Raw genomic sequence first — 21,835 nt, 5'->3', positions numbered from 1 at the left:
TTCTATGCAGCACTGACATATCTTGGATGGATTTGAGTTAAATACAAATTCACTATTCTTAAAAGCAAAGGGAGTTCCTTTTATCTTAGCCCCATAGGAAGCCATAAACACTTCTCTCCTCATAGGCACTAATCCCCCAAGAGATGAGAAAAAGTATATTCTTTAAAATTGTTGGTAATTCTAGGATTTTGAACTCTGTGTTTTCCAAGAAAGGGAGGTTCTGGTGATTTCTATGATTTTTCTCAAGAAATAAATATGATTATTTTGAGGATTAAAAGGAAGTTGTGATGTGAGGACACAAACACTGCAACATAAACAGCCACTCACCCTTGTCCCAAATGTGTTGTGGTTCCTGGAAAATGGATAAAAGGCCCCCAGTTGCATCCAGCGAACACACATCTCATATTCAGCATCTCCAAAGAACCCGCAAATATCTGCTCCTGTCTGAGAAGATGTAAAATCAGAGCATGAGGTGAGACTTCTGTGGGTTGCAGACACACTGAAATCTGACCGGGTTATTTGTAATGGCCCCAATATGACTTACATAAGATATCCCAAAGAGACTGAACTCCATCATGCCTGCAATGAGAAGATACAGCTGTGTTGGACAAAGCAGCCCTCTGGGAGGGTCAAACCTACCCCATTAAGCCCTGAGCCACTCATGATGAAAATATCAAAAAATGGGTGTGGATTTAAACTCACACCCATGGAGAACTCAGCTCCTGTTGATTTCACCAACCACATGGATGATGATTAGACATAACCAATGCAGCTAAAAAGCACACACTCCAGTCCCCTCCCCACCAGTAGAGGCCTCTGGGAATAATCCCACACACCAATGATAGACTTCTTCAGCTGGTCCCACTCGGCCGTGTTGTCTCCCAGCCAGTGTCCTCCCCAGCGGCCAGAAGAGGGGAAAGTAGAGCGGGTGATGATGATCCCTCGCTGTCCTGTCACCTCCTGCACAGCTCTGGTTGGAGGGGAACAAGGAGGTGAACTGAAGGTGAATTTGAGAGTGGACAGCCATGGAACTTCATCACAGACAGTAGCTTCAGCCTGGAGCATGAGGTGGCAGTGGTGCTCCATTTTGAGCCAGAGAGCTTCTTCCCTGAAAGCATCTGCTATTTAGAAGTGATGCTAAGGGCCCCAATGATCGTCACAGCAGGACAACTGGAGATATAGCATCACCTAAAGTGTGGATTTCCTTTATTTTAAAAAAGTCTAATTAACTAGCTGTCTATACAGAGATAGGAGGAGGGGGTGGGTTGAGGTGTAGGACAGATATTTATGAAACAATTACTCAATCCCAGGAATTATACTGATCACTTTCATGTGTACTGTCTCACAACCTCGCGTGGAAGGTTTCCTTGGCCTCCTTTAGGAAACTGACTCTCAAAGAAGTTAGATAATTTGTTAAAGCCCATTTAAAGAGCAAGAAGGCAGACCTGGGATTCAAATAAAAGCATATGTGACTACAGATTTTTGATAATATTCACTCTACAGTGCTCCTGCTCGAAAAAGCAGGATAAGTTTTGCACACAGGGGCAAATATATATAAAAGATGTTTGAATAACTCTCCACGGAAGGTGATTCTTCTGCACTCAGCCTCAGGCAGAAAATAAAAACAATTGTGTTAAAGAAAAATCAATGGAGCAAAAGAGAAAGTCTGTTAACAGATGTTAGTATATAATGCAATCCAAATATTTGCTAAGGAAAGCATCACAAATCAATAGACACAGATGAATTATTCAATAAATGATGTCAGAAAAAGAAGATAGCTACTGTAATGGAAACTAACTTATTTAGGTCACTTCCAATATTTCACATCAAAATAAATCCGAAAATGGATGGAGATGTGTGTGTGCGCACGCGCGCGCGCACACACACACACACACACACACACACGCGTGCTAGTCTGAGTGACAGATAATGAAGGCCTGATATAAGGCAGGGATGTGAAGAGTAAGGGTGCATGTAAGTGAAGCAAAGAACTTTGTCACTGACCATTTCAGAACTCTAGAAATTCACCAGCCATAGAGAAAATGAAAACTGTCTATCCAAGAAAAACTACTAATCCTAGCAAGATAGTGAAGTCTCTGGGACCTCAACTTGGGGCTAGTCTCAGCCCACCACATTCCTAGCTCATTGGCACCAAAAGCCAGCAGCCTTGCAGCAGACTGAGAGGTTTGACTTCTTCTGGAGATCTGTTAAAATCATCATTCCCAGAGAGCAATAAATATTTTTTTCTAACTTCCAGTCCCCTGAAAAACCTCTATTTCCAGGGTGTTGTGGCCATTTGATTGGACTCAGAGTTAACTCAAGAGGGAGAAAAAGATCCCCCCAGGGAATTACCGAAACCATAACAATTTTCTGGCAACATCACAGGTGCTCAGGCTGTGGTCGCCGTTGAGGCAAACAAAAGCATAGCTGGGAATTTAAAAGTAAATCCTGGAGAATTAGAACCATAGAGAACTTTGTAGGCTCCTACATATTGCTGGAGACTTACAGACTGCACATGCATGCACAAGACTCTTGCATGCCCAGGAAAGAACTATGAAAGGAGAAGGTTCCCATGATTCACTTCTGGCTGAACTTGAGGTCCTGAGCAAGCAGGAAGTGAAAGGGAGGGCTGTCTTACAAGCTGCCTAAAGTTTGAAGGTGTGCCTTCTCTTACTGATCCCCTTGGTAATGGGAAAAAGACATAGAGGCAAGGCGTTTACTGTGCCCTGGATGGTCTAATGTTCCCCTCAGTTTGACTAAACTTTAGGCTAGCTTCTTCTTGACTCTAGGACCCTGACCTCCCATTTCTTAGAGCATTTACTTTAGAAACATTTTAACTATAAATTCTTTCTCTGCCCCCTTGAGATATAAATCTTTTTAAAAGCCTCTTGCCATTTATACCCAGAAATGTCTTTGTCATGGACCTGGTAGCCATCCTTTGAAATGTAATCAGCAAGGAAGACAATGCTCTTGTCTGAAGCGTCTGTAGGAGGCTAGGAGCCTAACTTCAGCAGGGCCTCTGCTCCAAGTTGTAACACTACCTCCCATCACAAAGATATGAAAGTTTACTTTTTCTTTGACTGAGGCCAATTAGCAAACACACTTGAGGCCTATGAACACCCCACTCCAGCTCTCAAAATCTCTCCAGACCTTTCTTTCAATGGAGTTGACTTCAAATTGAGTTCTGGTCTCTCTCTCTTATTGCAATAGCCTTGAATAAAGTCTTTCTTGTCTGGCTAACTTGTGTCCAGCGTAAATTTTGCCTCAACAACGGAAATATTCTGACCAACCATTGGCTGACCACTGAAATGGACTGATCCAGGAGTATCCTCAAGGAAGTCAGGCTTAAAAATGAAAAAAGAATTACAAAGGGGCAGGGGTATCAAAGAACTCAATGGCCACACACTGCAAGAGAACGTAGAATCTACAGAATGAAACAGAAAAGTTGCTAAACAAATAAAACAACCACAAGTAAAACAACAAAAACAGCAACAATAAAAACCCAGCAACAACAACAAACCCTACAGGGGGTGGGGGAGGGATTTTATGCCAAAGTCGTTACAATTTATTATCTGAAATGCCCAGTTTCCAACAAAAAATTGTCATGCAAAGAAATAGGAAAGTATGCCATATGCACAGGAAAAAACACATCCAACAGAAAATGTTGCTGAGAGGACTTAGTAGACAAGGACTTTAAATTAACTACTATAAATATGTTCAAAGAACTAAAGGAAAGCATATCTAAATAATTAATGGAAGGTATGACAATGATGTCTTACTAAATAGAGAATATCAATAAAGAGACAGAACTTAAAAAAAGAATCAAATAGAAATTCTGGAGTTGCAAAATACAATAACTAAAATTAAAAATTCACTAGAGGGACCAGGCTCAAAATCAGACTTGAGCTAGCAGATGAAAGAGTCAGCAAATTTGAAGATAGGTCAATAGATATGATCCAGTCTGAACAGCAGAAAGGAAAAATAATGAAGAAAAGTGATCAGAACCTCAGAGATCTGTAGGACACCATCAAATGTGCCAATATACATGTAAGTAGAATCTCAAAAGGAGAAAAGAAAGGGAAAGGGGCATAAAAATGTTTGAAAAATTAATTACTAAAAACTTATACACTGACAACTATAAAACATTGCTGAAAGAAATTAAAGGAGATCCAAAGAAATGGAAGGACATCCCATGTTCATGGATCAAAAGACTTAACATTGTTAAAATGGCAATACTCCCCAAACTGCTCTACAGATTTAATGCAATCTCTACCAAAATCCCTGTTACGTTGTTGCAGAAATTGACAAGATGATCCTAAAATTCTTATCAAATTCAAGGGACCCAGAATAGCCAAAACAATCTTGAAAAAGAAGAACACAAAATACCACATATTGTATGATGTCATTTATATAAAATGTCCAGATTAGGCAATCCATATAGACAGAAAGTAAATGAGCAGTTGCTGGGGCTCAGGAGGTGGGGACAGGGGTAAGGAATGATTGCCAATGGGTATAAGGTTGTCTTTTGGGGCAATGAAAATGTTCTATAATTTGTAGTGATTGCTGTACAACTCTATGAATATAGTAAACACAACCTAACTGCTCACTTTATTTTTTTATTGAAGTATATTTGATATATAACATTGTGTAAATTTACACAAGGTGTTCAACATGTTAATATACAACGTTTATATATTGTACTACGAGTGCCATTGTAGGAATAATTAGCACCTGCTTGCTTCAAACAGGGGAATTTAGCAACCAACTTGATTAATACACTCACAGGGGTTGTTGCTGCTTGGGCAACCATGCCTGATATTTTGACATTCATCCACTTAGCTTGCATCGTGTAGATACAAGCACAATACATATATGACAAGACAAAAGCAACAATGTGGAAAATGGTCCTTGCCACCGGGGACAAAAACACACTCACTCGTATGTGGGTCTGGTCTGCGACCACCCGTACAGGCTGTGCACGTCGTAGTGCCGCACTACAGAGCCATCTGGCAGGACCTGCTCACTCTCCATGCACAGGGTCTTGTTGCTCAGACCGCTGTCCCTGGACTCCAGATCTGAGAGGAAATGCTGAGTTATTTCTCGAACAACGTGATTTGCACATTCACTAGAATTGCCCCTCATCTTGGCATTTCTCTATTTCAATCAACAACCTTCTTACCAGTAACAGCTCCAATTGCAAGAATTTTTTTTGTTTACAAAATCAATGTCCTGTGACTTTATATCTAGTGGAGAGTAAGGACAGGGTATGGAGCTGAGAAAGGCACCCTTCTTTTTGCACCCGCTCTAACATTTATAGAGAGCTATCATAGCCCATCTGTGAACATAACTCCATTGTTGTCATGACTGTTTCTTCCACTAGATGGTAATGTTCTCAAGGGAATCGTTCATGTTTCACTCAACTTTGTGTTAATGTTGCTAAATTTTTCTGATTTGTCAGCACTTGCCTGATACACAAATATTAAATTAAGGGAGGAAGGAGAGGAAGGAAGGAAGGGAGGAAGGGAGGAAGGGAGGAAGGAAGGGATTTAGTGAGCAATAAGAAGGATAGCAGTGACCTAGACACAAAGAAACTTGGATTCCACCTTCATCCCACAAATTACTGGTATAGTGCTTTTAAGAAGGTGAGAGAGTTTCTGTAAAGTTTCTGTAAAATGAGAGAGTTAAACTATCTGAGATGCCTTTGAACCCAAGGTCCTATGATTCTCTATTTCTGTTTGCATCACAGGACAACCAGGGAGTGTCCATGAAGTGTCTGTGACCGTGGGCAGTAAGAGTGCAGGGACTAGATTTTCATTCTCTAATCAAAAGAGCATGTGTGTGTGGTGTGTGTGTGGTGTGTAGGGGGTTATTTAAAATTTTAGCAATTAGCTCATAGTTATCAGTGTAATCAGATGCACCATGCGTTCCTTGTTTTGTTTTTTCATACCATATCATGTAGTTATTTCTATGCTTGATTAGTAATTTATTTATTTGCACTATTCAAGGTCATTCTATCTGGGACTTTATGTCATATTTAAGAGTATTTTCTCTCTCCAAAATTAGGCTTCACTTTGACAATACAAGGAAAACCTTCAGAGTTTTTGAGCAGGGAAGTAATTTGATGAAATAATCATTTTACATACATGGCATATACGGTGGATTATTAAGAGTTTCATCTCTGCAGCCCCAGACAGATCCATCCACAAAGTTTGATGGTTCATTCATATCCTGCAATGAGTTAGCAAAAAAGATTCCGTGATGTCAGAGGCAGTATGGCCCTTGCTATGGAGGACACTGACCTCACGGAGATGCGTGTATCTTATGGAAGCCCTCGCATCAGCTGGTCGCTTCATTGTTTAATCTCAGGCATCGACTTGAATGGACTCTAAGAATTCATGTTCATTTAAGGAGACTGTTCAAGTCCTAGTTTACTTGGCATTTTTAAACTCATGAGGATTGTTTCGTTTGGCAAAAATATTGAGATTATGCTAGCCTCATGGACTAAGGAAATGTCCTCTTGATTCATCTCCCCCATACGAGAAGCTTATCTTGTTTTTTTGTTTTTTTGGTTCTTTTTGTGAGGAAGATTAACCCTGAGCTAACATCTGTCGCCAATCCTCCTCTTTTTGCTAAGGAAGATTGGCCCTGAGCTAACATCCGTGCCCATCTTCCTCTACTTTATATGTGGGACACCTGCCACAGCATGGCTTGATGAGCGATGCACAGGTCTGCACCTGGGATCTGAACCTGCAAACCCTGGGCCGCCAAAGCAGAGCCCTCAAACCTAACCACTACACCACCAGGCTGGCCCTTCATCTTCTATGCGTGGATTACTCACTTTTTTCTGTGGCCAATGCTTACTGTTATCTTTCCCTACTCTTTCTTAGTCCCATAGCTTAGACTAATTCTGACGTCAGCATAGACCAAGCACAAGGAGGAGCGTCTCACTTTCTGCAGTAGATGCAGTCCTGAAAAGTTGTAGGTAACTCAGAAACAAATCTGGAAATCAAATAATACTTTCAGGGATTTATTACTTAAATGCAAAAAATAGCGATTCCTGAGGTAAATATTCACTGCCTATTTTACCAATGGTGTTAAAATTTTGTATATCGGACTGTCTTAAATAGGACATAGAAAGCCAAAGGTAAGCATTTTGGGAACTACTGACTATTTGCCTCCAGTGGAACAAATGTCCCAAAGGTATCAGGATCTCTATTCCTCAGAGCGACCCACGTCTCTTCATGGCTTGAGTGAATCGGTGCCCTTCCACACGTCTGCTCTGTGCCCATCTATCCTCAGGGTGTGAGTGGCCAGGGAAGCCCCAAGGCTGCCAGTGGGCTTAGACGTTCGTCTCTGGGTGGATCACAGGCTTCTTTCAGCCTGGCCCAGACCCGAGAAGCTCTGCAGAGCTGGCTATGAATATGCTCAGGATTTCAGGCCACTGGACAGTAGGGAAAGGAATTAGGACACTGATGTGCTTCTCATCCCCAGAAAAACACAAATAAAAGAGCCTTAGGACACATGTCCCAGAGACATCTCAGGAAGCCCTGCTCTTAAGCCCAACTGACACAAGTAACAAACATCTGAACAGGCCTTTGAAGCCATTCTCTCTGAGGACTTTGTACCAGCACTACACTGAACATCTATTTTCTCTCATATTCATGACTTGCCCACCCCCAGTTCTGCCCTGTATCACAGGATGGACTCTCAGGCTCCCTTAGCTTTGGCTCCTGGGTAGGTTTGGCCAATGGGAGGCACTGGCAAGAGATTAGAGGGTGGGAGATAAGAGAAGCCAAGGTATTTGTCCCTCTTTCTCTGACAGCATCTCCAGTGGTGGCACCTTTTCCATGGCCTCCAACTTCCACCAGACAATATGCCCCTGGGTAGACCTGCAATTATCTCTGCTTCTCCTGGTGGTCCCAGCATCTCAATTCTGTAACAACATCTCTCTCTTTCATTCCTCCAGCCCCAGCTCCCTGCATTGCTAGTCTCCGAATGGTCTCCCCATGTTCTGACTGCTAACATTTCAAACCCACTAAGAGTGCACTTACAATCCACAGTCCATCAAACTTCAAGCTCTTCTCTGGTTCTCGAGGGTTTGTATAGAGCTCTTCTATTTCCTTCTTCCACCATATGGCTGTGTTATTACACAAGAAGTCAGGAAAAGCAACGTAGGCTCTGTACAGCTGTAAGATTAACACATACTCTCATGTTGGGTGTCAGCCTGCCCAGGAAGGGGAGTCTGGGGATCAGGAAGGGGAGATGAGCAGGTACTTGTGCAAGGCACTGCCCCACTCAGTGTGTGACCTAACCTCAGGTCTGCTGCTGCTCTGTGCAAAGTTTACTGAGGACACAAGAAACCAGGGTAGGTTGATTTTGTTCTTTATTTTCCTGGAAGGTTGGATAGTCTTAAGTCCCTTTTAAACATGGGATTTGTTTTATGACTGGGTGTTTAATCATACGAACTGGAAAATTAACTGTCAATGTCTAAACAATCAAACTTTAGAGATACAAATGCTTTTCCTACACTGGCCAAATGAAGGAGACCAGTCATCCAGGGAAAAGCCATTGTAGACTAGTCACCCAGGAACGGGATGCCAGATGCCCAGGCTGATGTGGCATCAACTGCTGAGATCAAGGACATTACTTTTTTTTTTATTTTAAGACACTTTCAAAGTGCTAGGATTTTATGATTCTTTTTTTTTTTTCCCCCTGGGAAAGATTCGCCTGAGCTAACATCTGTTGCCAATCTTCCTCTTTTTTTTGTTTCCCTCCCCAAAGCCCCAGTACATAGTGTATATTCCTATTGTAAGTCCTTCCAGTTCCTCTATGTGAGCTGCCACCACAGCATGGCTACTGACAGATGCACAGTGTGGTTCTGCAACTGGGAACTGACCTCAGGCCACCAACGCAGTGAGAGAGCTAAAATTTAACCACTAGGCCATCAGGGCTGGCTCAGGACATTACCTCTATTAACTGGCTTACATTTTCTTTTATATGCAGACAATTCATTAAAGCCCAGTCTGTTTGTAACCTCCCCAGTGAAAATATTCTACACTTTGTTTCATTATTTTTCAAGCAACAGTATATTCAAACAAAACACAACACATTAAAGGCACACATGTGAAGATATGTCATTCGTTATTTCCTTCTACACATTTCCTGTTTAGTTGTATGTTGAGTTTTCCATTTGAGGATCTTTTTCTGCCAAGAAATTACCAGTTGACAAGCACTCTCAACTTACAGCTACTTAACCAAACATCAGGATAAAACTCATAAGAAGCCAGAAGTTTAGGGCAATGTAGACAAAAATGTGTGTGTAACTATACCTCAACCTGAGTTTCATCGTCAAGGGATCCATCCACAATCACATTGGGCAGATCTGGCCAAACCTAGAGAAAAAGAAAAAAAATTAAAACCTTTAAAAGGTATTGCATACAGACCATGAGATGTTTCACATGTTAGACTCTAATGACATGCATCTCCGTAAAATTCATGGGGATCTTTGCCACTAATTAAATTGTAAAGTCTGAATATATGAAATTCTGTTAGGTGAAAATAGGATGGGGTCTCTTTACTCATTCTATAAATTTTCAAAATTTCATTTTTGAACATAATGATTAACTAAATCGGTTTTAAACATATCCTCTGAACAACCACCTTTCAAATAATTACTCAGCTCTCTGAGACACCTATCACAGACCTATAACAAAATTCCCTTTATAAATAGCAAATGTGAAGTGTGACTCTAAAGAAATAAGATTGATTTCCACCCACAATCCATAAACTTAGCCTCCATACTTTAAGCAGCATCATGATATATTGGGGACCCCAAGTATATGAAGCATTAAAAAATCCATAATGTCAACCAACTTCATCAATAATTAGGAGGACATTAACTATACACTGTACACTGATTAATTCATTCATTCAGCAAACACTTATTGAGCACTTACTGTATGCTGGACACTCTTTTACAATCTATATCTACTGAGATTTAAGTAAGAAATAGTCCTTGTTTTCTAAGAGTTCACAGATGGAACAGAAATGCTCAGTTGTATGTTATACTCTCTGAATATGTAGGACAATATAGAAAAGGGAGAAATAGGGAGAGATAAACTAGTCATTGAATGCTTCATAAGAGGGAATATTTGAGTTGGTCTTGAAGTGCAGATATTATTTGGGTAAGCTGAGAAGGCAACATTCAAAGGCACAGTGAGCATAGCTGTACCCAGAGCAATAGGAAGCAGCATAGTATAATTAGAGATCAGAGTTTGAATCTTGGCTCAGAGCTACTGTCATCTGGAGTCAGGAAGTTCACTTAATATCCTGTTCCTATAAAATAAACAATGAGGATGAAGGCACAAGAAGGAATTAAAGAGGATAAGAGAAGAAGGATAATGTATAGTATTTAATGATTTATTTAGATATGGAGGCTGAGTCAGCATCATAGGTCCAAGATGAGTACAAGTTTTGAGTGTGAGTGACTGGGAGACATACATTTCAGAGCCATTCTCAAAGGGATGCTTTATGTTTGTTAAATCCAGCTGATATACATAAGGCGTGGGGCATCAGAATATTTCCAAACAATAAAACAAAGCTCACTGATATTTTAGAGGATTAGATATGTAAATTCGGTCTTAATGTTTATTGAGCTAATCAGTATCAGAACAATTTCTACTCATCCATAATTTATAAATTACCCAATATAAATATATTATTTATATATTTTGCCAAGATTTATTAAGAGCCTATTTTAATCAAGACATTGTGATGCTCATTATTTATAGACATCTTCTCCAAAGCCATACCTTTCCCCAGACAATATCACTGGTGTCAGGCCATTTGATGAATACGTTGTTTTCCAGCCCTCTGGTGAATGTGAGATACTGGGTCTCATTGCCAGAAATGGCTGGGTCCTGCAATGAGAGGGTTCAAAACTCAAACACGAGAAAAACGTATCCAAGAAAATTCCTCTCCAAAGTTTTAACAATTCACAGTGCAGAAAGAAATAGTGAACCTCAATACCAAGCAAAAACAAAAACAAAAAAGCACAACTCATGGATAATTTGTTGTATGTCTACTGGGTAAATGAGAAGTAAAAGAATATATTGATGTTTCTCTATAAAATTCTTGAGGAAAAAAGCATGCTAACGTATGAAAACAATTCCAGGAGACAAACCAGGTTAATAAGACATTACCCTCAAGTGGACAAAACCAATTTATTGTGTTTCCACCGGGTAATAGCAATATTCTTTAAGAACATGAAACTTCTTTCTTCTGTTCTGTGGCCCAATTTGTCTGCCTAAAGTGGCCTTCCCGTTCACCCCATCCCATACCTGCCCCAATTACTCTCTATAATAGTACCCTATCTCACAATGGTCATATAAATCATCACTATCTGAAATTATCTTTTTATAATGTTTGTTTATTTGCTGTTTTCCTCCAATAGAATAAAATCCCTATAAGAAACAGAACATAAAACAGTCAGCAAATAATGTTTTAATTTTTGAAAGCTATGAGGGAGGACCATTTCCGGGTAACTACTTCTGTGTTTAACAGGATATAGGTTCCAATGTAAAATAATTAAATTGGTATCCTGGATCTTAACACAGTCATTTGTGAGTTTAATTAACAAGAAATAAGTCCCCTAAGCCTCACCTTTGCTGAGTAATGGTAACGATAATAGTAACTTAAAGAGGTTTTTGAACCCCCCAAGGTAAAGATGAGACTAAGATAGAGCTATACCCTCTGAGGCATAGCCAGAAATACTGAGACTTTTTTTTTCTATATTCAATGTTTCAGCCCACTGTTCTTCTAACTCTACCAAGAGAACAGTAATAATAAATTATATCCCAGTGACACTCAGTTATGAAAAATAAACATTGCAGCGTATCAATTTTTAAAAGCCATTTTTTCATTTGTTTTTCCCTCCACTGTTTGTTTGCATTTTCATACTTTTTCCCAAGATTATAGATTCACAGAAAGCTGCAAAAAAGGTTCAGGGAGGTCTCCTACACTCTTGATACAGTTTCCCTCAATGGTACTATTTTTGAACCATGAACATAGAAACAGAAAACGGGATCTAATCTTTCTAAGTACCTACCAGAATGAGAATAAATCTCATGCCATCACTCTTCATCTGCTCAATCAGGAGACCAAGGTTTTGAAAGCTAGGGCTGAGGGTGAAGTCCAGCTTCCGGTCCATGTAATCGATGTCTACATGCTGGACATCCTACAGGGAGGAACATGCAAGATGCTTGGGATCAGGCAGCAGGTACTCCTCAGGGCACACAAGCTGTTCTGTAGGCTCCAGGTCCTGTGCTTACTGACCCCAACCCGGTCCCTCATAATTTCTTGTCTCAGTACTCCCCTAGACTGACTTTTCAATTCTCTAATTAAAATTGCTTTCTGATCCCTGCATCCAGCTCACCTGTCCCCACTCCTTCTGCTTCTGTTCCCCCAAGTGGAATTCTCTCCCCTTTCTTTCCTTCAATTCATGTCTTTTCCACTCTTCTATCTCAAATTCGGTGCACTTATCAAAGTGCTAGGTGAATGTTCAAGGGTAAAAGCAGGACTTCCCCCCGAGAAACAGAAAAGATTGTGTATCTGTTTCTTTTTAGTCCTCCAGTAAACCTGACTGAATTTATTCACATTTAGAACTACATTATTTTATAGCTTTCTAGAATGTATATATTTCCACCATCTCCATTTGACTGGATGGTCCTCAAGATGAGAACCTTATCTTCCCTTTTCTCTGCACATGAAAGTCATTCAATCAATGTTGAATGATGGCCAAAGTGGTTAATATTCGGTTGAAAAAAGAGATGCTTCGTTTTAGTCGGAAGGTGATAATCATGTATATTGCCGTAAGACTCTAGGAAAAACTTGTTTACAGGAGCAGAGACCTGTGCATAAGCCAAAGCTTAGAAAAGAATGAACCAACATATTATTAACACTGATTGTCTTGGTGAAGTATATTTATGGACTTTTTCATCTTTTAACTTTCCAATCTTTTCTAATTTATGTTTAATAAGTATCCAGTATAGTAGTATATAAAAAGAAAAAAATTAAGCCTGGATGAATGTTTCAAATTATCTTTGATAAGAACATCATAACATTTTATTTTATTCTCATCTTCCAATCATTAATTACCCTCCAAAATCTCAGGAGGTGATTTGAAAGCAGAGAAAAAGAATGTGTGATGAGAAACTGATCATTATAAGAGGACAAAGAACACACTATTTGTGGAATTCTGCTTGTTGACTGCAACTGACTGCACTTCTATGGACTTATCTAGGAGATAGGTTGTCAATGTAGGATATGCTTGTGTTTAAGAGAAAACAAAGGCTTGATTTTAACTGATTTTTTTCATATTGTCACTTTATATTCATCCTCTCCAAAAATAGTCACAATATGATTCTCCTAAAATTGACATAATCTTGACATGATTCTTACTTAGAAGTCTCCATAGTCATGGTTTAAACCCAGCCATGGCTACTGTAGGATATTCCTGGCAAGAGGCAGTGAGTAACAATATCCTCCAGTCACACGGCTAACTGCTGAAGGATTTATGCAACTTTCAATTTTGAACCCTTGATTTAAAAGGGTGGCATGAAATAAATTTAAAAAGCAATGTTTCCACACAGGACTAGTTCCACAGCTACTGTTTCTTTATACTGAAGTAGTCATCCATAATTTCTATGAAGATATTTCAATCTATAATTAGCCACAAATTCCCATAACTAATTAAACCTCAGGCTGAGTGAGGGTGTCATACATAGGGAATCTGGGCTGCCATCATTGCATCATACAAGTCGGAGATTTCAGTATCATTCTGGTATCCATAGCGACTCAGCTGGAATCCCAAGGCCCAGTAGGGAGTCATTGCTGGCCGACCGATCAACTAGAAAAAAAAAAAAAAGTGGATCCAAGTAGACTTCTCAGGAAATAAAAGATGGGCGGCTTATACTTGAAGAAACTTGAGCACTTCTACTGAGTACTGTCTGATCTCAGAGGCCTTACTCAAGAAAAATAAGAAAGTCAAAGAAAAGTGGAACAACAATGGGGACGTAGATTGATAGAAAATCTCCCTATATTCTAGAGCTTTCCACCCTAGGAACCCTGAGAACTCAGTTGTTATTACTGATTAGAGATTCTTATAAAGGCTATTTAGCAAATAATAAGAGACATATGGGATATCAATATGCCTTGATAGCCCCTTTACACTAAAACCTGACTTTCAGAAAAGACAGCAATAATGTAGGCAGGACACCCAAGAGCCTTAAGAAAAATAATTGTCTTTTCCCAGTGCTAAGAACATGGTAATACCCAATAAACATTTGGTAGTTTATCAATGGATAGAATGACTTCCGACCTCAGTGTATTGCTGAGTTACAAGCTCGGGGGTTGGTCCCAAAACCATATAAAAGTCCAAAATCCCTCCTGTGGTGCGATATGTCAGGGCAGGAGTAGGCTGGAATGTCACATCTGTTAAAAAAAAAAAAAGACGAGGAGGACCATCCTTGGAACTATAAATCACCCTATCCGGGAATCTGCCCTAAAGTTTGCTGTTTTCACTCTTTCTTTAATGCCCACCTCCTCTAGAAAGTCTTCTCTCATGCAGTGGAATCAGAGATGAATTTGCAGGTACTCCAAACATAATCTTAATGTCAACATCTTAAATCTTTCTGTGAAAGGGAGTTAAATTGTCACAGTAAAATACGGTCATACAAGACTAGGGACCATGTTTAGTCAAAATTTTACCCCTAATACCTGGCCTAGAGCTCTTAAGAAATCTTAAATGAATGAATGGAAGGTCAGTTTATTTGTCCCATTTCCTTTGCCCTTGAACTTCTTTACTTCTATTGATATTCCAGATCCTAATAAAGTGGTCACAGCTATTTATGGTGGTATATGGGGAATGTGCCTCTGTCTTACCCATGGCATTGCTGTTTAGCAGGAGCACTCCATGGGCACTGCCGTCCTCCTCCAGTGCCATATAGTAGGGGTGGATGCCATAGGAATTCTTCTTGTACTAGGAGAGTCATGGGGGAGAGCAGGTGGGTAATCAAAAAGAGAAAATCCAAGAAATTGTCTCCACCTCATAACCCAGACAGCAAACTCCTACTCGACGCTGAAGATTCAGTACAATGTCATGTCTTTTGTAAAGCCTTCCTTAACCCTCCCTTCCATCCCAAGTAAAGAGCTAAGTGCCCTCCCTGCTCCATACCCTCTTTGTTTATCATTACGTAATTCTACTATAGTACTGTTTACACTGTTACCATTATTTCTGCATCTCTCTCTCTCTTACTAGCCTATAAGCTTCTGGAGAACAAAGACAATGTTTTATTAAATTAGACAGTGTCTTATTCTATGTGTGTCTGACACATAGAATATATTAAATAAAAGTTTATGAAATAAATAAAATCCATAGTCCACAGGAAATATATATATATATATGTTTGCATAACATTTGGCTTATTTCACCTGAGAGCACAATTTATCAATATAAGGTGAAGCTTATTAGTAGGGTACTGTACATGGGCATATGGAGTGAAATAAATTCATGTAGAGAGAAAGTGATTGATAATCTTATTCTTCTGCCCTTACCGCTGGTGGCTCATCTCGAGCAAACATTCCCCACGTGTGCCAGCTCATGTTTCTTTTGAAAGCTGTGTGCTCAGTTTCCCCAAAGCCGTAGATGTACTCAGAGGGGAGGCGGGTAGAAATGGAAAGGAACATGTCGTTGAAGGTGAAGCCAGGGAGCTGAGAATCCCAGCTGCAGCACAAAGGCACAAACCAGACCAAACAAGAGATACATTAGGATGCCTAGTTGCTTCAGAAGCCTCTTGAATGACTGCACATCTGGCTCCAGGTTCAGATACTGTGAGATGACCCAGGTCGCAACAACAGCCGTGACTCACTACCATGGTTCTGTGTTTGCATTTCTATTCTGTAGTATGGAAGACTGAGACTCCTTTTCTGGGTCATGAGCTCCTGGAGGGCAAGGACCATGTCTCATTCATCTCTTTATTCTAGTGCTCATTGCCTGGCATATCAGCACGAATAAATGTCTGAATAAATGAATAAGGTCTAACCAAATTTTCTGGCAGAAAAGTGTGAAACTCTTATAACAACTTTTCTGGATTGGCCAAAGAACTTCTCATCAAAGAGGGCAATAGACAGAAAATCAGACACACAGTCAAAGAGAGCTGAAGGCTGTCCACATGTGCACACACAGGTGACAGTTTCTACTAGTATGGGGCACGTAAGCCACAGGCAAAATCCAGACCTTTACTTCATTCCATTCAGCAGCAGGACAAGGGATAAGAAATGACAGCTCCTTTCACGCTTAACATTGTGAAAAGGCTTTAAGTCTATGGTGTCAACAGAAGCACAGACCGCAAGAAGTCATTTTGCTCTTGTTAGTAAACTTTGCCCCTCTCTCCTGACTCTTCTGTCATTGTTTTTAATGAAGTGTATATAGAACTGATTTTTATCTTAGGTTATCTGTTGTACTTATTAAATAGAGTTTATTGTTCCACCTAACAAGAACAATAAGTATAACATGTATTTTTCTTTCTCTGAAATCAAACACTTAGTTTTTTTAAACCTCTGATTGATTAATTTTTCTTGTTGAGTTAATGACTAATAGAAAACGAAATCCCCATTAAAGTAGGGAAATAGATATACTGTCTGTTGAACAAACACACACACACATATTTACCTAGAGTCTCTAAGATTAATATTTCACTCGCATTAATTAGAACCACTGTAACTAGATCTAGAACCACTCTAATTAGAACCAAACAAATAGTGCTTACATCACAGTGTTGGAGCTTTTTCGTCTAATCTGGATCCCGAAAGGATTGCTCTGAATCCTGACATCGTACAGGCAGTTTTCAGGGGAGCCAACTGGAGAGGGAGGGGTGTTCAGAGGCACTGGGACCTCATACCTTTTATTAGTGGGATCATAGATCTGACAAGGAGAGAGAAGGAAACTTTCTGATGGAATCTCAGACCTAAAACCCCCCATGCCAGCTCATATAATTCAGTTTCCATGTTTTCTGGCCAGTTTGAATCACATCAGGAGGCATCAAATACCCGAAAGCAAATAACTGTGAGGTCTACCCACCCACGGTGCCTGATACAGATCCCGAACTCCAAAAATGCCTCAGTAATACCCAGTCAAAGCCAGGGAGGGAACTTCCTCTAAAGAATTTGTGATTTAAGAGTATAGAATCTTGTGGATAGAATGTGTGGGTGTGTTTATGAGTGGGTGGTATGTGAACATGTATGTGCATGTAACTGTGTAAGATTATGCGTGAGCACGTGCATGTGTGTTGGAAATTAGAGAACTGAGTTTTCATATGGACTCTGAGGTCTACTTCCTGGTTGAGCTTCCAGATGTCGCACAGCTTTGCCATTCCTAAGATTGCTCTGTGGTACCGACCACTTGTTCCTACTGACCTAACAGGACTGATGTGTGGGGAAGAGCGAGAGAAGTGATCTGTGCCATGCAAGATCAGGGAGTATTACACTATGAGCAATCTTCCTCTTCTTCGTAATATTATTAGCCCACATATTACGATTAGGACAAGTTTTGTCTAAAGCCTCACTTCTCAAAATAGTGTTTCTCAGACCAAAAGCAGCAGTATTACCTGGGAGCTTGTTAGAAATGCAGAATCTCAGGCCCCACCCCAGACCTTCTGAATCTGAGTCTTCGTTTTTACAAGATCCATATGGTGATTCATCCAACACTAAATTGTGAAAAGCAATGTCTAGCTCTGAGCTGTCCAAGGCAGTATCCACTAGCCACATGTGGCCATTAAGTACTTCAAATGTACTAGCCTGAACTGAGACTCACTATAAGTGCAAAATACACCCCAGATTTTTTTTTGTGTGTGAGGAAGATAGGCCCTGAGCTAACATCTATTGCCAATCCTCCTCCTTTTTTTTTTTCCCCAAAGCCCCAGTAGATAGTTGTATGTTATAGTTGCACATCCTGCTAGTTGCTGTATGTGGGACACCGCCACAGCATGGCCGGACAAGCAGTGCGTCCGTGCGCGTCCGGGATTCCAACCCAGACTCCCAGTAGCGGAGCACGCACACTTAACCGCTAAGCCACGGGGCCGGCCCCTACACTCCAGATTTTGAAGACTTAGCATGATTAAAAGATTCTAAAGTATCTCAAAAATTGTTTTTGGATTACAGGGTGAAATGATATTATTTTAGCACATTGGTTAAATAAAACGGTAATAAAATGTTAAATAAAATTAAAATTAATTTTGCTTGATTTTTTCAAATACATTTTTTAAAATATGGCTATTAGAAAACATGTAGTTCACATTGTATTTCTATTAGAACAGAGCAGTAGGTATCAAAGTGTGGCCCCTTACCTTGCAGCATCAGCATCATCTGGAAACTTGTTAGCAATGCAAAGTCTTGGGCTGAAAACCCTGGGGGTGAGGTCCAGGAATCTGAGTTTTAACAAGATCTGCAGGTGATTCTGATGCATGCTCCAGTTTGAGAACCACGGCTAGAGAAATAACTCTAATGTTGGAAGTGAGTTAATGCCACTCATATGAGATTACCACAGAGCAGACACATTTTTCTCAGGGCTAATGGATGATTCTTTGAGGATGTTTATGACTTAAGAGAACTCATCATTATAGGAAATTCACAATCCTGATGGATCTAAGGTGGCATCCTGGCTCTAATATTTCCTAACTTTCTGACTTCTACATCTCTGGACCTCAGCACTCTCATCTGCAAAATGGATGTTTCGATGACTTCCATCTGCGCGGAGCTGTAAATTAGGAACTCCGTGTTGAGGACCAGAATCTGCAACACGGGATTACCTTGAACTGCAGCATGTTTTCTGTGTGGTAGATGACACTCAGTTGGAGGAAGCTGATCTTTGCAGAGAGAGATTCAGAGGCGGCAGCTGCTGCTGCTGCGGGTTGGGATGGCACACCCCGTGATGATGGTGGTGGTGGTGCCGCTGCTCGTGCTGACTCAGGGGCTGTCAGGAGGGCAAGGTCTGTGGTGATGCCCGTGGGCAGGTACTGAATATTGCTAGCAGCATAATTAGGGATAGTGTCATAGTAACAGGTGGGCACGCCAGGAACAGTTGTGTGCTGGAAGAAGAGGAGGAATTCAGTCAGCCTCTGACACCACATTCTGAGGCTCTAACTACTGATGTTGGTTAACACAGACTAAGTCTCTGATGCCGTGCCCATTATTATAGGTTAAATTATATGTTCCCCAAAAAGGGTGCTAAGTCCTAACGCCTCATACCTATGAATGTGACCTTATTTGAAAACAAAGATTTTGCAAATGATCAAGTTAAATGAGGTCATTAGGGTGGGCCTAATCCAGTATGACTGGTGTCCTTACTAAAAGGGGAAATTTGGACACAGAGACAGATATGCACCTGGGAGAATGCTAAGTGAAAATGGAGGCAGAGATCAGGGTGATATTTCTGCAAACCAAGAAACACCAAAGATTGCCAGAAAACCACCAGAAGCTATGAGAGAGAAATGGAACAGATTCTCCCTCACAGCCCTCAGAAGGAACCAACCCTGTTGACATGCTGATCTCAGACTTCTAGCTCCCAGAATTCTGAGATAATAAATTTATGTTGTTTTAAGTCACCCAATCTGTGGTACTTTGCTCTGGCAGCCCTGGCAAATGAATATATTCATTTAAAACACACACACACATTGGCCTCCTGTAATGGATGAGTGGTGAACGGCCAGCAGGAAGCCTCAACTGGAGACGGGGACCCTGAGGCAGGGCTCTGCTCCCAGGGTGCTTATTGCCCCCATTGTAATCTGGAGGAAGTCACTTATTTTCTCTGGCTTTCTTTCTCTCTATTTTTCAAGTGGATAGAAACCGCTGTATCTTACCTTCCTGCTTGGACTCTCCAACAGATGAAAAAAAAAAAATTAGAGTACTCAATGCACAATGCATACCCAATGCATTATTGCTACGCTAAAGAAAAAATGGGAGTTTAAATGCTGTGGTTGGAGGAAAGAGAGAGCCAGAGTGACAATGAGTTTCTTCTGAATCAGGATATCTGAGGAAAACACTGATCACCTATCACACGGAGTTGACAAAATAAAATTCCTCCGTTGGCACAGTATCATTTTTTTCCTGAAGAATGATTACTCTCTGAAGAATTGTCGATGGATTCAACCCATCAACACTTGGAAAGTGTTTCCTAGGTGCCTAATTACTCACAGGACAGTTTTTACAACTTCCTGCTCACTGTGGTAATCTGCTTCCAATTGTTACCTCCCAAAGGCACCCCCGCTGACTGCAGCTCTCCTCGGAGGCAGTGGGATCCTCAGGGTAGCAGTTGAACTTCTCCAGGTCACTGACTGGAAGATTCCACTCGATGGAGAATTCTTGTCCTAGTACCAGTCCCTCGAGATCAGTGATGTTCACCACCTGAAAGAAAAAGGAGGCCCTGGTGACAAACGAGGTGAAGTAGAGGCACCTGGATAACGTTCTTTCCTGATAGTCTGGAAGTCAGGACTAGGGAAGCTAGACCTTCGTCCAATACTACCTTGCCATGGGTTATTTGGAATATTATTTTTTCTCCTCTGGGGCTTTTGACTTTCCTGTCAGGAAAATGAACTTGGCTTATTCCTGACCTTTCTCACCTCAAGGAGTGACTGTGGAATATTGAATGGGAAGGGCTTTGATCATGGTAAGGAGTAGAGATCACAGGCAGGGCTGTCATTTTCAGATTATTGTCCTCTAAGTGGGATGCTCACGCATTTTAATAATGGTGGCAGTAATATCAATAGCATAATCCTATGCTGTGAATAGTATGGCTATCTCCATTTTACGAGATAGAAAACTGAGGTTCAGAGAGGTTTAATGCTTTGCCCATGATCTCTCAGCTAGGGGATGGTAAAGCCAGGACTGGAACCTCATTCATTCTGCCTAACTCTGGAAATCAAGCTTTTATTCTTTGCTATATGAGTTGTCAAAATGGAATGGGCTGCTGCTCTAAGAAATAGTGAATTTCCCAGCGCTTGAAATAGTCAACTAACAAATGGAATCTTTCATCAGAGATTATCACCTAAGGAAATCAATCCAATAAGACTAAAACCAGATTATCCCTTGTGTTTTATCCAACTCTCATGTTCTGTAATGGTATAAAAATAGTTTAAAACACTAAGGCAAAATATCAACTGTGTCTCAAAGAGAGTCTTTAACTTAAATGAAAGGACAATTGTGTAAATACTCTCCAGAATTAGGCCAATGTATTGAATAATATTTTCACTATATCACATCTGGGATCAGCATGTCTAGTTTTAAACTTGCCCAGAAAAGAACTTCCTTCTTTCAAGGTCCCAACTCCCACTGTCTTCTTTGGAGTTCCAACGCAAACAAAACCCAGGGGTCCACATTGAGCACGCACATGTTTCTCCCTCTTCATCACCCCTGTGAAATGGTAGATTTCCCGCAATCCAGTTGTCTTTGTGACTGCCCAAAGTCAAAAGATCAAGGGAGAGCTGGCTGTCAGAATCTCAGGCCAGGGCTTTCAGCAAGGGCCCTGCAGGATGGAACAATCTCCCACCTTTGTTGAAGCACTGTAGACAACGTTTGAAATGGAGGTGGCAGCATTATTAAATAAGACAGTAAAATTAGTAGGTTCCTTGTCCATTCCCAAGATTGTGATATCTGTAAACATGAGGTTGTCAGGGTCCGTATAATTATTATTTGTAATTTTTGCCTGTAGACGGTTCTGGAAAAAAAGAAAGTCAATTCAGAGACCTGGTACATCACACTCTAATTGTGCCCAAATTCCACTTAA

General features: G+C 40.6%; 1 protein-coding gene across 3 annotated transcripts in view; it reads right to left on the bottom strand.

The window, feature by feature from the left end:
• MGAM (maltase-glucoamylase) overlaps nt 1-21,835 on the bottom strand; it is a 185,146-nt gene that overhangs the window by 20,221 nt on the left and 143,090 nt on the right. For all 3 annotated transcript variants that reach the window (XM_058531697.1, XM_058531671.1, XM_058531678.1), the window contains 17 exons: nt 21,599-21,766; nt 20,302-20,457; nt 18,864-19,142; nt 16,827-16,981; nt 15,613-15,781; nt 14,941-15,037; nt 14,378-14,490; nt 13,781-13,906; nt 12,107-12,235; nt 10,812-10,919; nt 9,330-9,392; nt 8,052-8,186; nt 6,144-6,228; nt 4,937-5,075; nt 837-970; nt 545-579; nt 328-444 (listed from right to left, as the gene is read on the bottom strand). In XM_058531697.1, coding sequence (XP_058387680.1) covers nt 328-444; nt 545-579; nt 837-970; nt 4,937-5,075; nt 6,144-6,228; nt 8,052-8,186; nt 9,330-9,392; nt 10,812-10,919; nt 12,107-12,235; nt 13,781-13,906; nt 14,378-14,490; nt 14,941-15,037; nt 15,613-15,781; nt 16,827-16,981; nt 18,864-19,142; nt 20,302-20,457; nt 21,599-21,766 — 2,208 coding nt within the window. The remainder of the gene's footprint in view (nt 1-327; nt 445-544; nt 580-836; nt 971-4,936; nt 5,076-6,143; nt 6,229-8,051; nt 8,187-9,329; nt 9,393-10,811; nt 10,920-12,106; nt 12,236-13,780; nt 13,907-14,377; nt 14,491-14,940; nt 15,038-15,612; nt 15,782-16,826; nt 16,982-18,863; nt 19,143-20,301; nt 20,458-21,598; nt 21,767-21,835) is intronic.

This window comes from Diceros bicornis, chromosome 3, assembly GCF_020826845.1.
Source record: "Diceros bicornis minor isolate mBicDic1 chromosome 3, mDicBic1.mat.cur, whole genome shotgun sequence".
Classification (NCBI taxonomy): domain Eukaryota; kingdom Metazoa; phylum Chordata; class Mammalia; order Perissodactyla; family Rhinocerotidae; genus Diceros; species Diceros bicornis.
This window is presented reverse-complemented; position numbering and strand designations above follow the sequence as displayed.